This window comes from Alternaria burnsii (assembly GCF_013036055.1).
Source record: "Alternaria burnsii strain CBS107.38 chromosome Unknown 750, whole genome shotgun sequence".
NCBI classification, from domain to species: domain Eukaryota; kingdom Fungi; phylum Ascomycota; class Dothideomycetes; order Pleosporales; family Pleosporaceae; genus Alternaria; species Alternaria burnsii.
Window position 1 is genome coordinate 2,716,660 of NW_024066108.1, and position 16,055 is coordinate 2,732,714.

Below are 16,055 nucleotides of genomic sequence, written 5' to 3' on the forward strand. Positions count from 1 at the left end.
ATTGAATAGCACGGCACAATGAAGCAAACAAGCTTGGAAAATAAGGGTATCTTGCAAATCAACGCATCAAGTAATTATACAGCAATCCAGTCGTGCAGCCTAACCAAACCCTACCATGTTTTATTGGTCGTAAAAGCCCAATTCTTCACCCTCTTCTTCCTCGTCCTCGTCGTACTCTTCGCTCTGTTCATCATCACTGCTTCGATCCTCACTAGCACGCGCCCATTCGGAGCTTTCGGTAAACAGCGACTCGCCAAGATCCAGTCCGCGTGTCTGAGTAGTTCCCATAATGCCTTGTTCCTCCTGCGTCACATCGGTGACGTCTTCTTGCTCAGGCATAGGATCGACTTGCCTCAGCAAAGCTTTCTCATCCAACTCATTGTCTTCATCGTTGTGGCTAGTAGCGAAGCCAACAGACTTTGCTGTACTCGGTCGTTCGTGCACTTCAGTATGCTCGACCCGACGGGGCTGTTCCTCGATGATGTCGCCGTTCCAAGGTCGGCATTCCTTGACTGTCTCGCCGCAGCGCAGACACGTCCAGCCTTCGCCCTCCTCGTTTGCGATCCGTTGCGCAATGCATGCGAAACAATATATACAGCCGCATGGGATGGCTTCATATGGGTTGGTGATGTCTGTTGTTGCAGAGCCGACGACGCCGCCGCCACCGGCTGAGGAGGTGAGGATATCAGCTTCGCTGGCGGTTGTTGGGTTCTGGTCGCGGTAGCAGATTGCGCAGGTCCGTTCGGGCAGGAAAGCGAGTTCACCGGCGGCCTTGGCCTCTTCATCTCCTTCATCGTTGTTGGGCTTTGAGCGACCGAGAAGGGAAAGTACGGTCGTTCGCAGTTTCTTGAATGTGCGGCTCAGAATGCGACGCCAGCGGGAGATGCCGACGAGTGGGAGGAGGAAGAGGAGGAACTCGGTGAAGGCGTGCCATACAAGTTGGCGGTTGAGGTACTCGAAACTGACTTCGCGTGATGTCGTGTGTGATGTCGGTGTCAGACGTAGTCGGAGGAGGCGATCTGTAATGGTCCTGTACCGACCGTCAACAAGGAAGACTAGGAAACTGGCAAGACCGAGGACGTCATGCGCGTTTCCTGCCAATTCGCTCAAGCGCGCCAGAAGCTTCAACCTTGGGCTCTCAGGTCGAGTATAGTCCTCGGACGCAGACAAAAGGTACTCTTCCCATTTTGTCCACGCATACCTTCCTCCCACTGTGACAGCCCCATAGGCGACCTTTTGCCACGGTTTCGGCGGCGGACGGTTGGGCGCACTACTCCGCGCATCGGTATACCTCAGCCCCTGTAGATGCGCGCCATAACTCGCATTCTGATCCCAAATGCTCAGCTTCCATAGCACGGCCCTCAATGCCAGCAATATTTCAGCCGAGTAGTTGTCCGTAACATGGCTTCCGAAATATTTTAAGCCTTCGCCAACCTGATCCTTCATCAGCGTCAGGAGTTCTTCGTCGAGCAGTTCGGCATCAACCTGGCCGACGCGGAACTCTGGTCGTGTCCCCGATCGGCCTTTTATCGCGTCCCAGATGCTGAATCCCGTGGTGGACAGGCTGCTGAAGGGGAAGGGCAGGCGCGACAGGGCGCGTTGTGCGGTTGATGGCGGAGGTTCATGATGATTCCGCCGTTGAAGGGCGCGTTGAGCGCGGCGGGCTGCTATGCGTTGCTGGGCGGCGGCGAAGTCTGCGGAGGGCATTTGGGAGCATTGGGAGGCGGCGACGTGCAGGCAGAGCGGCTGAGGTTATGGACGCCGTTGGGCAACGGTGCGAGATGTGGATGGAGCGTGATGATAGCGTGATGGAGAGACGGACCAGACTGGAGTTGCGACGGACCGAGGTTGGCTGGGGAAGTAGCCGACGCACGCGACGCCTTCTCCAGACAAGCCAGGACCATGTCTGGGGACGCCATGACAATACGTCTCTAACTGGGCAACCCCAAGTGTACGTCGGACAAACGGTATGCAATTAGTAGTTCCGAATTTGGCTTGTGTCAACTGCCAAAACGCCGTCACCCAACGTCGCCGTCTCGTGTCTCGGGGGTCCGAGCTGTGACGTGGGGAGCTTCTCGAATTTGTTTCCTCTAAACACCAAGATAGTTTTCCCAAACAAGACTTGCCGCATACTGGTCACAGCCTGGGTGAGCAGGCTTCATATCCTTCACTCTCACCGTGAATCGCATCCACCCAGCCACTCACCGCTTCCTTTCCGTGTCTACAACTTCACCTACTTGCGACTGCCCCACTACCGCAGCACTTGAAGTGTCCACGCCACACGATGAGTAACGAATTCAGCGTTGAGGTGCCGGGAGAGGCGAATCCTCTGACTGAGAATATCCTCTTCCATGTCTTGCGCTCGGCGTCTTCGGCGGACCAGACTCAGGTTCAGTCCGGCACCAAGCAACTCCAGCAATGGGAGAAGGCCCAGGGTTACTACCCTCTACTGCAGACGGTGTTTCTGGACCAGTCCCTTCCACTAGAAGTCCGCTATCTCGCCATCATCCAGCTCAAGAATGGCATCGACAAGTACTGGCGCAAGACAGCCACCAAGTACGTCTCCATACCATGTCGCATCAACACAGAGTCTGACATGGGCGTAGCGCAGTGAGCAAACAAGACAAGGCTACCATACGAGCCCGCCTACTCGAGAGTGCCGTCAACGAAGCCGACCACCGCCTAGCACTACAGAATGCTCTGGTAGTTGCCAAGATTGTCCGCTTCGAGTTCCCCAATGACTGGTGAGCCTGGACAAGAGGTATGGCATTCCCTACTCTAACATCATCCAGGCCTGAGCTGTTCCAACAACTACTCCATATCCTCCGCGCCTCAACCGATCCGAACGCTTACCCACTTCAACTTCCTCGCGCTCTTCTCGTCTTACTGTACATTGTCAAGGAATTATCAACTGGGCGACTTTTAAGGACGCGGCAAAGCTTACAGACGGTTGCACCAGAAATTTTCAACGTGTTAGGCACCATCTATATGAACAAGGTACAAACATGGCAAGCCTTCTTTCGCGACGGTGGAGACGACGAAGGCGGTGCACTCGAGAGCATCGACAACAGCTTACTCGCTATCAAGACGATGCGGCGGTTGATCATTGCAGGCTACGAATTCCCAGGCAGAGACAAGGACGTCCAAGGATTCTGGACACTAACACGTACTCATTTCGGAGAGTTTCTGCAATACGTGATACCAGAAAACTCGCCACTTGCAGTTGAAGTCCAGAAGAAGATAGGCAAGCACTTGATGCAGCTTTCCAAGTTACATCTCAACATGGCTACTACTCATCCAGCAGATTTTGTCCTTTTACCCAACTCGATAGATCTTGCGCGCGACTACTGGAGTCTCATCTCAAGATTAGGCGAGCAGTGGGGCTCAAAGTCTATTGAGGGTGCCAAAGTCGGCACCGATGGTGATGAAGAAGACGAATCGCCCATCATCGAGCGTCTGGGTCTCAAGGGCTTGCTGCTAATCCGTGCTTGTGTGAAGATGGTCTTCTACCCTACTCAGACCTTTCGCTTCAAGCATCAGCAAGAAAAGGACGAGAAGAACCAAGCCACGCATATGATCAAAACAGACCTTCTCACTGATGATCTTGTACGTGAAATGATCTCAGCCCTTGTGCAGCGCTTCTTCGTTTTCCGGCCCAGCGACCTCCGTATGTGGGAGGAAGAACCCGATGAGTGGGAGAAGATGGAGGAGGGAGCAGAGGACTGGGAGTTTGCAATCCGACCCTGTGCCGAGAAGCTCTTCCTAGACCTTGCAAAGAATTTCAAAAATTTGATCATTCAGCCGCTACTCCAAGTCTTCTATACAGTCGCAAGTGAGTACTCGCTTTCAAAACAACTGGCTCGCTCTGACATTGCACAGCTCCAGAAAATGAAGACATCCTGTTCAAAGACTCCGTATATACCGCTATTGGGCTTGCAGCCGATATACTACACGACCAGGTTGACTTTGATTCGTTCTTGGAGAAAACGCTAGTCGTCGAGGTTGCGAAACAGAAGCCAGGCTACAATATTATCCGCCGTCGCATCGCCATCATCATCTCTCAGTGGATCACTATCAAGATGGCCAAGGAGAAGAAGCCTATCGTATACCAAATCTTCCAGCATCTGCTTGACAAGAGTGATCCGATGAACGATCAAGTGGTTCGGATCACCGCAGGCAGGAAGTTCCATGCCGTCGCCGACGAATGGGAATTCCAAGCTGACGCGTTCTTGCCTTACTCACAACTTATGTTAGATAGATTGATGGCGCTGGTCCAAGAAGTTGAGCTTCCAGAGACGAAGATGGCCCTTCTCAACACGATCAGTCTTGTTGTGTACAGACTGGAGCACCATGTAAGTCAGCAGCATGGACGTGAAGTGCTTGAACTGATATGGATTAGATCACACCGTATGCTAATAGCATCATCGCTCTCCTCCCACCCTTGTGGGAGCAGTCTGGCGAGGAGCATCTGATGAAGCAAGCCATCCTTACCCTTCTTGCTCGCCTAACAAATGCAATGAAAGCCGAGTCACGCTCTTTCCATGCCTCCTTCTTGCCCATCATCCAGAGCGCTATTGAGCCTGGTTCGGAGACTCAGGTCTACCTCCTCGAAGATGCGCTTGACCTGTGGGCCTCTATCATCGCACAAACACCGTCAGCTCCTGAGCCCACACCACCTGAGCTGCTCAACCTCCTTCCATACCTGTTGCCTCTCTTCTCCATGGACAATGAAACACTACGGAAAGCCATCGAGATTACAGAAGCCTATCTGCTCCTTGCGCCCGCCGCTGTCCTCGCAGACTCTTTCCGTCCCGCCATTCTTCAGGCCCTTGCGGAGCTACTGGGCAGCTTGAAACCTGAAGCGAACGGTATCATGACACACCTCGTGACTTGCATCATTAGAGGTGCGGAAGGCGTAGGTGGCGAGAACGCCGTCAAGGTTTTGACTAGCGATCTGATCTCCTCTGGTTTTCTAGCTAAAGTCATGGAGGGCCTCCACGGCGCATGGACACACCACCAATCCCACGGTCCCTACCGTGAGCTTCCTTCTCGTGCGGTCGATGGGGTAGTGGAGACGGATTACTTTACGGTATTAGCTCGTATTGGAGTTGCTTCACCTTCTGTTCTCCTGGAAGCACTCTCCTCACTATCGAGTGAGGGTTTAGAAAAGACTCTGGACTGGTTGCTAGAAGAGTGGTTCAGCCACATTGAGAACATTGGAGACGCACCAAATAAGAAGCTCATGTGTCTCGTTCTTACACGCTTCCTAGAAGGAGGACAGCCTTGGATGTTGGGCAGGTTGCAATCGTTGATAGGGATTTGGACGGATGTGCTAGGAGAGTTGCTGGATGGCATGGACGACCGAAGTCAAGAGTACGTGTTTCCTTGTGTTAATTTCTGCCAATTTTGCAGACACTGATTCGTCATTCTAGCTCTCTATTCTGGCCTCCAGAACCTTATCATCCTACAGAACCCGAAGCACCGGAGGATATACGCAAGCGCGAACTCATCTATACCGACCCCGTCCATCAGATTAACCTTGTTGCATTTGTCAGAGAGCATCTTCAGCAAGCTATACAGCAAGTAGGCGGAGAACAAGCCTTCCAGGAAGAATGGCTCAGCCGTGTGGATAAGGAGATTCTCAAAGGTTTCGGAGAGTTGGGCATTATGTAAGAAGGGGGCTCGGAAAAATGAGTAGCATTTGGAAAAGGACATAGAAAGACTAAGCAAAGGAGCAGTGGAGGCGGAATGTTAGTAGCGGTCCACGCGTTTCTATATCCAATACCAGCCTCGTCGCCCTTGGAGATCGCTCTTTGCCTTGGACATCTCATGCCAATTCACCCCTCTTCAGTGGCCCAGGTCTTTCCATCTATCTTCTTTTCCGCACGCTTAGAGATCCCAAAGCCATCTTTCGTGTGCCCTCCCCAGCAGAATGCTGCACGCCTCCCCGCCCGTCTGACAATATAGTTGTATGTGCATATACAACTCCAAGACACTGAGTAGCTAGCCTATTGCTGGCGGTAAGATGCTACTCTTGCACCATCTTGAATGTATCTTGCCGATACTATTTGGACGGGAAGGGATCGCGTCGTTTGTATAAGAGAAGGGCTTGGTATATCTGCTCCGACAAGTCAATAGGATTTTTTAAGGCCGCATAAGGTCCGGATGCGTTTCATGCGAGCCAGCAATCGATGATTCAATCGCTAGCCTCACTCACACTGGAAAAGTCTCTGCTACTTCTGCTCGGCGCAAAAACTCCCACATCGCTCGCACGACTGCAAGACCACTGCCTTGTGTCTCGATTGTGCGGCCGCGGCCACGGTCGTTGAGATCGCTTCCGCTCCTCTTTGTGATTTCATTCTCAACGTCTTCGTTGAAGATGGACCATTCAGAGGACTCTTGGAACTCGCCTTCCATGTACATGCCATCATCGGACTGCGTATGCATGTTACGGTAGTCTATTGCGTTCTGTGGGAGAGAAGGGCGTCCGTCAGGAGCAGATGCTTTGCGATGGTGCGAGGAGAATGGAAACGGTGTCTGTGGAGCGCCCCACCATGATCCAAATCTTCCTGTTTCATCACGCGTCCGAAGGGCGGCTTGGGCGTTGTGTGTCACCCAGGTGGTATATTCTCTACAGCTGTTCGCGTGTAACATGGCCGTCTCTCGAGTCGCTGCGTGTGTTTTGCCTGGTCTAGTCGGTTGGGATGGAAGAGGATTGCAGAAGGAAGTTAGATGGTGAAAGAAGATGCCCTTGAATGTTTGACCGTCTTGACTACAGCGTCCAGAGGGATCACATAGTTCTGTTAGGATACCATTATAGCCCAGACCCGCCCAGTCAGTTGGCAATGCGTCTTCCTTGTTTTCCGAAACCTTGCTCTGACGCTGTTGCGAGTTCGTGCTAGACGAGGATGGGGGACGGGATCCAGACCTTGTCCAGCCCGTGGCGCGTATGACGTTCCTGACGAGCTCATGCCCATCTTCCAAATACGAGATGTTGCCGGAAGCTTCCCACAACCCGCGCAGCCCAGACAAGAGCACACCCTGGTTGTAGGTGTAGACCATTTCATTTCGCTCGTCACACGTCGTCTTGCTATGATTTGTGCGGTAGCCTCCAATGTGAAAGCCATCAACATAGAGCCCCTGGTCGTTTGTCATCCCGACGTTCTTCAGCCACTCGTACGCATTGATTGCGTTCGCAAGGTACACGGGATCATACCGCCCGCGGTGCGCATCGTCGCAGTCGTCGTACAGTTGGGTCTTGCGTAGCTCTGGCTCATCGTGCTGCAAAAGGAACGGCGAACAGTTGTCGTCGCCCGGGAATTGCAAGTACATGTTGATGCTCGCTGAGATGAAGAGCTGGTTCGTAATGGCGTTTTTGTATGGTAGGAGACGAGGATTCCACGTCATGCCGCCCCCGCAAAGTCTCCAATCCCATCCCTTCTCAGCTAGTTCGTAGAACACGCGGGCGCGGTGTGCGAAAGCAGGTACGAACTGATTGGCATGCCATTTTTTCCCTCCAATGTTGTCGGACGTGTAGTGTCCAACAGAATGGCTCTGGATGAAAGTGGTCGTTTCTAACCAGCCCAACACTACCCACAGCATGTCGTCGAATGCCTGCATTCTGATAGCAAAGGCATCTTCGCCAAAGTAGTAGGCAGTGGTCTGCGCAAAGTATCTGTTGATCTCGTTCTCCACCATTTGTGCCTCGACGTCCAGTTTCCGGCTCTTATCGAACGTGCCTGGCATCGTATACGACAGCGAACGCGAGAGCGATGATAGGGTGGCCGAGACATAGGTCGACATGACGGCGGCTGTCCAGTCGATCGCTGTTGTGTACTTGCCGAGCCACACAGAGAAGTACTGGTCCTGCATTGTGGAAAGGGCGGAGTGGAGATCCTGGAGGACATTGGCTTCGGCGACCGTGTAGCTGGCTGTGCTGGGAGATGCAGATGAGCTGGCGACATTCTGATTCTCGGGCTCGTAGACCGGCTGTTCTGCTTCTGCGACATATTAGTGAGAGCTATGGAGTTGGTATCTCTTAGCCTCACCTTGTGAAGCTGGCGATCCCGTATTACTAGCGATGGAGCTGGTTGCAAACGCGGACGTAAGCAAGGAGACAGAGACGCATAGCCGCCAGAACGACGCGATGCGTGGTAACCTCATTGCGAAGGCCAGGTAGCTGTACTCGCCGACACCGTGATTGCGCTGACCGAGGGCTGAACGCTATGCGACGCGTGAGCAATCCACCAAGCCGCTCTGCGAGCAAGCTACGTTTAGAATTGCTGTAGCATATACACGGATATCAATACAAAAGACCAGCAAAGGGTTCTTATCGGCTATTGTGGAGAGCATGGCGGAGGAGGCATGTGCCGCGAGTGCATGAGGCGTACACGATCCCAGCCAAGTCCACCTTCCCGTGCGGGCTTGGGTGGCTGATCCTGCCCAGGCCTGATATTCGTCGCATCGTATTCCTGGTACGGAGAGTGCAGAGTCAACGAGACCATACACACGTGTCCCCAGATGTGATAGAGGCGGGACGACGCCAAGCTTGTTCAATCGTGCCCCACTCTCGCGTGGTTTCCACGCACCACCATAACTGTCGCAAAGAACTATCCCAACAGCGACCCAAAAAAACAGGCAAAAAAAAGCAAAAAAATGATGATGATGAGAGTGGGATTCGAACCCACGCAAGTTTCCTTACTAGCACCTGAAGCTAGCGCCTTAGACCGCTCGGCCATCTCACCGGATGATGTTGTTGATGGAGGAAAAGCATTTAGTATAGCTTATATATTTAGTTTGCGGATCCATGCCTCATGGCACTGACGTGTCGACTCGGGACAACAAGCGGGGTGGCTGACATAGCAGAGATTTCACAAGCCTACGCTTATTAGATATCCCCACATGCTTTCTCAAAAGTTTGCAATACCCACTAACGTATTCACTGTGTCAAGATATACTGTAGCTTATTGATCTTGTCAGTTTTGCCTACCGTCTTCCGAATACTACTTCTCAGTTCACAGGCTCACATCTCAGGTTTAATGTTGTGACTCAAAAACCTTGAGTAAATAGGTGCTCCTGGCCTAATCTCAAAAACGAATCTCACTCGTGAAGAACATGTTTGGTTGAGAGCAGGGAGATTCACTAAAGTCTTCGAGGCTGCGTTTCCTTTCGTCTGGTGCCACTACAGGCCGGGATTGTGATGCATCTACGCTTGACAATACGCTCGTTTCTGGCTTCGTGCTGTCGCTTCGATTGCAATAATGCTCGGATACTTACGTCATGGCTCAAGCTCACCACACTTACGCTAGTAGAATATGCTACAAGACCACAAAGACCTTCGTTCTACGAACCCGTTGTCTAACAGCGACAGCGCAATCGAGCACAGGGATTGTCCACTCCAAGACATCATGTCATACACGCGGAGCTGCTAGCACCATAGTGAGACAAGGGCAATGCCGTATTCGTCAAGCACAGGCAGGTCTGCAGACGTGTTAGTCCATCATCTGAAGAGCGCAGTAGTTGTGTACTTACAATGGTCAAGTCAAAACCCGACCTACCCAAACAGGTAAGCCGGTAAGCTGGTATTACAGGACACGTCCTGGGTATGCTACAGAAGCAACTGCTAGGCTTCCTGCCCATGTGGTCCTTCCCTCTGCTTCACAACGTAGCTCGAACAATGAGAGCATAGGATGCCCGCTCGTCCAGAAACTACTCATCGTCCACGTCGTCACCGTCGCGTCCAGGACTCTTGCTCCTGGCTCTTCCAGCCCCGCGTCCGCTCTGGCGCTTGTCATAGTCGCGAGGGCGGCCCTTGCTGGCTGGCGGGGGCCGCACAAAGGCAAAGTCGACGGTGACCTTCTGCTCAAGGAGCTCCTCGCCATTGGCGCCCTTGATGGCGGCCTTTGCTTCTTCCAAGGTAGCGTACTCGATGAGGACGTAGCCCTATACAAGGTCAGCTTTGCCATGTGCTTGGACGTGTAACATCAGGCGCGTACCTTGACATAACCCGTCCGCCTGTCCAGGTTCATGTGCAGATTCTTAATCGTTCCAAACTCGCCAAACATGTCCTGAAGATCCTCCTCGGTGCACTCCTCGTGCACGTTGGTGACAATGATGATCCAGCCTTCGATGGAGCGCACAGCTGTTGCGCCGGCCTCGGTGCGCGCGTCGCTGGCGTTGGGGTCAGCCGACGAGACTTCGGGCTGCTGGGGCTGGTCAATGTCCATGGTTTCTGCGTCGGCCATGGCTGCGGAATGGAATTGGTCGGTGGTGGTACAGTGGGTATCGTGGTAAGGGACTGGAGTTGTCAAGCTTTCGGCGTCGCCAAATGTTTCCGCAGTCGAGGCAGTTCGCGCTAGTGGGAGAGCGGCGCCTTCCCACAGTACGCGACCCAAACTCGTCCCTCACCCTCCATCGCGCCTGCCCTTTGTTTAGCCGCAAGTCCGACGCTTACGAGCTGTGCCCGCTGCCTGCATACACCATGGCCCACGCCTCCACCCCTCACGGCACAGCCGGGAACACACAGATAAAAGAGCCACCCACCAGCCTTTGTACTCTAGCACTGAGCTAGGTTCAGCTACCACACCCCGCCGACGTCACTCGAATTGCTCCATGACAAACTCTTGACCTGCGTCTTTCATCATGCTCCAGTTTCTCGACAACCTCGTACACTACGCCGACCCGACACTCCCGTCCTTCTCGTCCCTCACGTACCTGTACATCATCATACTAGTCTCCTCGCTCTTGATTTCTTTCCGCTCGCGCCAGGAAGAAGACAACGTAAACTAGCATAATGTCCAAATTCACCAATGTGTGTACTTGTCCCCATCTCATACTCAACAAGACTAACCATGCCAGATCGCCATGATCGGCTGCGGGAGCATGGGGGGTGGAATGGCCCTGCTCTTCGCCGAGGACGGCGTCAATGTTTCGCTCTCAGACCCGTCTGAGCAGGCAATGGATACAGTCATCAACAAGGCTGAGCAGCAGGGATACAACGGAAAGATCAAAAAGTACAATGGTAGGTGGAAATGCATCGACCACGGTACAATCGAGGGCTAATGGAGCGACAGACTACGATTCCTTGTGCAAGTCACTCTCCACACCGCGCCTCCTCGTCTTCTCTCTTCCACATGGCGGCGTTGGCGACACGGTCCTTGAGGGTCTGGAGCCACATCTCGCCCGCGACGACATCATCCTGGACTGCGGTAACGAGCACTTCCAGAACACCGAGCGCCGACAGAAGAAGACAGAAGGCACTGGCATCCGGTACATTGGCTGTGGTGTAAGTGGCGGATACCAGGCTGCGCGAGCGGGACCTTCAATGTGTCCCGGCGGTGACATCTCTGCGCTTAAGGAAGTCCTTCCACTACTAGAAAAGGTTGCAGCCAAAGACAAGAACGAGAAACCTTGTGTGGGCGTTATTGGAAAGGGCGGCGCAGGGCATTACGTCAAGATGATGCACAACGGCATCGAGCACGGCATGATGAGCGCCATCTGCGAAGCCTGGGGCATTATGCGAAAGATGGGCATGGACTACGAGGAGATTGGCGACGTCCTATCCCAATGGAACTCAGAAGGCGAGCTGGTATGTCTGCCCTTTGTGACCCTGGCAGCTTTCCGTACTAACTCATAACAGAGAGGCACTTTCCTTGTCTCCATTGGCGCCGATCTATCTCACAAACGCGACTCAAGCGAAAAGCCCAACCAAAAAGATCCCAAACACCATCCCCTTGTCATCTCACAAGTCCTCGACAAGGTCGTTCAGGACGTCACGGGCGAAGAAGGCACGGGTATCTGGAGCAACACCGAGGCCATTGAACTTCACGTACCAGCCTTCACCCTCAACATCGCGCACGCATTTCGCCTTGCGTCCGCCTTCCGCGGCGACCGTGAGCAAGCCAGCAAGGCCGCCGACGGAGGTTTCCCTCCTAGCCAGCTGGACATTTCCGACAAGAAGGCTTTCCTTGAAGATTTGAGGAAAGCAACATACGCCTCATGTCTCGCGAGCTACATCCAAGGCATGAATGTCATTGCCAAAGCAGATCAAGAGCACAAGTGGGAAATTGACTACTCACAAATCTGGAAAATCTGGCGAGCAGGATGTATCATCCAAGCAGACTACATTTCTGACGAGATCCTCGCGCCGGTCCTCAAATCCAATCCTAAGCCCAAAGACTTGAACCTCAACTTCTCGACTCGCGTTGCCAAGGACGTAAAGAACTGCTTCCCAGCGCTTCGTCGCATCGTCGCCAAGGCTGTAGAGACAGATCAGATAATACCTGCCATAAGCGCTACCCTGGAGTACTTCAAAGTCGCTAGTGGTACCGACCTACCGACCTCGTTCTACGAAGCAGAGCTCGATTACTTTGGCAGTCACATGTTCGACAAAAAGGGCGACAAAGATGCAAATGTCAAGAAGCCTATGGAAGGCAAGCATCACTTTGAGTGGAAGCCCGCAACGAGCCAGAAGGAACAGTACGGTAAGAACTACAAGTTTTGAGGTAGTTGAATTCGGCCACCATCTTTCTTTTTGCGCTTCAGCCTAGGTTAATAGTGGTAATAGAGCAAATGTATTTGACATGATTGTAACGAGAAGCAGAAGATGTCATAGCAAGTCTTAGCACAACAAGTGATGCATCCTGAAGGTGCAACCTCCCCGTTTTGGGGGTAAGCCTTCTGTCATAAGTTTAAATGACGTTATTTCCGCCACCTGTACGAGCTCCACATCCTCTCCCTCCGCTTCCGTCGGCCGCATGACGTACCAGTCCTCAAAAAACCTCCACCTCCTCACAGCGACTCGGAAGTTACGGCTTACGAGTCTCGTATTGACACCAAAATAGAGACATTGTCAATCGATCGGCAATTTATACGCCGCCCGAGAGGTCACCGTGGCTGCGCCGGGAGATCTGCACGAGCTTACAGGGGATGGCTGACAGAGTAATCTTCCGATATCCCTGTTATGGTGATTGTCTCCTACTCTTTGTGGAGATAGGGTGACGCTGAGTGGTATGATGTGACGCGAGATGGCTGTGCGTTTCCAGTGTCGGCCGTAGGTATATAGCTCATCCTACACCCGAACAGGCCTTGTATACATATTCAAGCTCCAACCTAAAACGGTCACCACATCGTCAACAAACTTCACGCACCGCCTATCTAGGATCCTACAAGCCTATACTACCAATACAATGCGTTTCTTCACCCTCGCAACAGCCCTCACATCTGCAACTCTCGCATCCTCTCGCCTGATTGGCATCGCAGCCCCTTCAACGCTCGCACCCAACAGCACCTTCACTCTCACCCTCCTCTCAGAAGGCTACATCCAATCTGTCGCCGACGTGGCAGTAGCCTGGGGTTTCGACATAGCGCCAGGCTACCCCGGTTCTCTGGGCGCCTTCACCGATTCCGCGTACCTAGGTCCCGAGAAGAGCAACCAGGGACAGGACAATGTTACAATCACTGCTAGCGTGCCTGAGGAACTAGCCAGCGATTCCTACAAGGGCAAGGATATCTTGTTGAATGCTGGAATTTACTCTTTGTATGGTGCTAGTGGAGGCCCAGTGGTTACGGGATTTAATGTTACGGTCAAGATTGGCGAGACCACTGGTGGGGAAATTGTACAGAGTGAGGGTCAGGCTTGGATTCAGAACAGCATCCAATAGACTGGTGTAATGCTTGCGTTTTAGCGACTGAGCGTTCAAGAGCTGTAGAACTTGGACTTTGTAATGTGTACATTATACAATGGTATTGATCGATATTGGCATCACAAACATCCAAAGTTCTTGGATTCTCGAGTGGCAGCGTACTATGTCATGTGAATAATATACTTTACTGATCACGATAAACCAGAGCAGCTGTGACTTGGACCACAGGTACTTGATATCTAGGCCTATCAGACACGAAGACCAAGGCAGTAATTACACCATGTGCATAGTTACTTCGTCTCAACGTTGAAGCATCGCAAGCTCAGCGTAGCTCAGAGTGTTCCTTCTGGGCCTCAAATTCTGCATATCGTTAGCAGTTATCCAAGGTGCATTCGTCAGAACTTCAAGACTTACCCTTCAGCCAGTCAACAACAAAATTCTTCAGGTACTGCTGAGCGTACACGACCTGCGGTGGTGGCAATTCGGGGGTGGTCTGGTTCTCAAAGATACCATTCTCCTCCCAGTGATGTACACCATGGCTGATCAGATGCCACGGGCGATCAATGGTGTCGTTCCTGCTCTCTGGGTACCATAGCGGGGTAGCGGGTCTCCACGGATCAGCGTTACCTCCAATGTGGGCAAGACGCTCGTAGTCAATGCTGTAGTTGCCGTACTTGTTGACGCGTTCAATCTCTGGAGGGTGCTCGATGCCGAACTGTGCACGGCAGAAGAAGGTCAGATACTCAACATCGAGAGTACGAGAGATAAGGGGCATAATATCAGCCGGGGTATTTCCAGTTTGGATGTATCCCCACTCGGTGCAGACTTGGTAGCTCCAGCTCGTTGCGCCGTAATCCTCAAGGGATGTGTATTGCTGGAGCGCAGTGGCATTGAGCGTGGTGAAGTACGAATCTTGAGTCCTGTTCGAGCGGCGCCATCCAGCAAGCGCGGTACTGTTGAGCCAGGCAATAGCATTAAGAGTGATGTTCTGCACAACGGTATCGTTGGTGTAGCCAGCTGCTGAGACAAGTTCAGCAACAGCTGGGCGGAGGTTCTCGCCTGTGGGCTCCTCTGCTGTGATGTTCTGGCAATCTAAACATGGGTGTACAAAGTCAGTATATGCCTCACATGTACTCCACACAGGGACACTCACAGTTGAACCAAGAAGGCGAATTCTCTTCAGGATCCCAGTTGGTGCTCTGCAGACCATATACACCGGTAATCTGGCCAGCAAAGTCACGGTTGTCCGTAACATCACCCATGCCAAAGACATCCTTGAGCGCCTGAACCTTGGAGGTGTCGTTCTGGCGGATGAGAATACCGTCGACCACGTCGATCAGAAGCTGCGTGTTCTTCATACAATCGGGAGGTCCAGTGAGTCTAGCGGGCTCAAAATATTGCCAGTAGTCGTAGATTGCGACGGTCACGCCAGAAGAGGAAATCGCACCCCAGAAAGTCTCCGGGTATACAACTCGCAAGAAAGCAGCCTGAGCTCCGGCATACGAACCACCATAGACGACCCACGGGGTGTTGGGAGCAGTCAAATCCGCATCGATGCCTTCAAATTTGACATTCTTCGCAAAGAAGTCGATTTCAGCGAGCGCCTGCTCAGTCGACAAGAACCGCATGTTCTTAGTCGTCAGATCGGGCACCGGGAAGGACTTTCCATAGTAACGGTGCTCGAGGATGACACCAAGACCATTAGTAGCCTTGATGACCTGGTGAACGATTCCCTTCTGAAGGAATGTGAGGCGACCTTCTCCATCGGTTTCTCCGCCAAGAAGAACAAAGACCGGTCCGCCGGGCTTGTAATACGTGTCGTCAAACCAGTACCTCAGGTTGAATGACTCGTTGCTATGAGGCTCGTACCGTGTCTCATTATGGAAGAAGTCGACTGGCACGGAAATGTTGTACTCGGGGTACAACAGCGTAGGGTCCGTGTCTTCACGTTTCGCGAGGCTGCGTCGCGTCCGTGCAGCTTGCACCTAAAATTCTGTCAGATTCAAGTGCTCACCTGCCGGCGGTATTCGTCTCGCGTTGGTGCTTCATGTCCATTGTCAACCGAGAAGGCTCCGTTTGGCTGTGAACGCATTTTGGGCATTTTGCAGCAGAAATTGCAACATTGGACGAGGAACAAAGTGGAGGAATACACCACAACAACGTCCATGCTACGCACAAAGAGAGATACGTACCTGCTCTTGTCTCTCCACCGCATTTCTCGGCGAGAGTTTTAGCGCAGAAACAGCCTGAAGGCCGCCCAGGACCGCTGCGACAGCAATTGAAAAGCGCATGATACCGATGGAACGATGCGTACTCGCTAGCTACGGGCGCACAAGAGGCAGCACGCGCCTATATATCTACCTCAGCACGCAGGGACACGGAAGTATGACGACGGTGATAGCTACCCTGTCA

At 52.7% G+C, this 16,055-nt stretch overlaps 6 protein-coding genes across 6 annotated transcripts; 2 read left to right on the forward strand and 4 right to left on the reverse strand.

The window, feature by feature from the left end:
• Nucleotides 1-120: 120 nt before the first annotated feature.
• On the reverse strand, nt 121-1,707 carry GT037_002352 (uncharacterized protein; the record flags this gene model as incomplete). The annotated part of the gene is made up of 1 exon (XM_038927399.1): nt 121-1,707. The coding sequence occupies one exon, from the start codon at nt 1,705-1,707 to the stop codon at nt 121-123; it is 1,587 nt and encodes a 528-aa protein (XP_038790691.1).
• A 577-nt stretch (nt 1,708-2,284) lies between these two features.
• GT037_002353 (arm repeat-containing protein) lies at nt 2,285-5,673 on the forward strand (the record flags this gene model as incomplete). Its single annotated transcript, XM_038927400.1, has 6 exons — nt 2,285-2,556; nt 2,607-2,744; nt 2,793-3,832; nt 3,880-4,352; nt 4,400-5,373; nt 5,433-5,673. 6 exons carry the CDS (start codon nt 2,285-2,287, stop codon nt 5,671-5,673), a joined length of 3,138 nt encoding a protein of 1,045 aa, XP_038790692.1.
• A 540-nt stretch (nt 5,674-6,213) lies between these two features.
• On the reverse strand, nt 6,214-8,163 carry GT037_002354 (glycoside hydrolase family 76 protein; the record flags this gene model as incomplete). Its single annotated transcript, XM_038927401.1, has 2 exons — nt 6,214-8,000; nt 8,049-8,163. The coding sequence occupies 2 exons, from the start codon at nt 8,161-8,163 to the stop codon at nt 6,214-6,216; spliced, it is 1,902 nt and encodes a 633-aa protein (XP_038790693.1).
• Nucleotides 8,164-9,708: 1,545 nt separating this feature from the next.
• GT037_002355 (rna-binding domain-containing protein) lies at nt 9,709-10,244 on the reverse strand (the record flags this gene model as incomplete). The annotated part of the gene is made up of 2 exons (XM_038927402.1): nt 9,709-9,942; nt 9,996-10,244. The coding sequence occupies 2 exons, from the start codon at nt 10,242-10,244 to the stop codon at nt 9,709-9,711; spliced, it is 483 nt and encodes a 160-aa protein (XP_038790694.1).
• Nucleotides 10,245-10,641: 397 nt separating this feature from the next.
• Nucleotides 10,642-13,661, forward strand: GT037_002356 (6-phosphogluconate dehydrogenase c-terminal domain-like protein; the record flags this gene model as incomplete). Its single annotated transcript, XM_038927403.1, has 5 exons — nt 10,642-10,779; nt 10,858-11,020; nt 11,073-11,587; nt 11,639-12,482; nt 13,084-13,661. 5 exons carry the CDS (start codon nt 10,642-10,644, stop codon nt 13,659-13,661), a joined length of 2,238 nt encoding a protein of 745 aa, XP_038790695.1.
• A 304-nt stretch (nt 13,662-13,965) lies between these two features.
• GT037_002357 (trichothecene efflux pump) lies at nt 13,966-15,934 on the reverse strand (the record flags this gene model as incomplete). Its single annotated transcript, XM_038927404.1, has 4 exons — nt 13,966-14,003; nt 14,058-14,735; nt 14,797-15,628; nt 15,836-15,934. 4 exons carry the CDS (start codon nt 15,932-15,934, stop codon nt 13,966-13,968), a joined length of 1,647 nt encoding a protein of 548 aa, XP_038790696.1.
• Between the last annotated feature and the right edge of the window lie 121 nt (nt 15,935-16,055).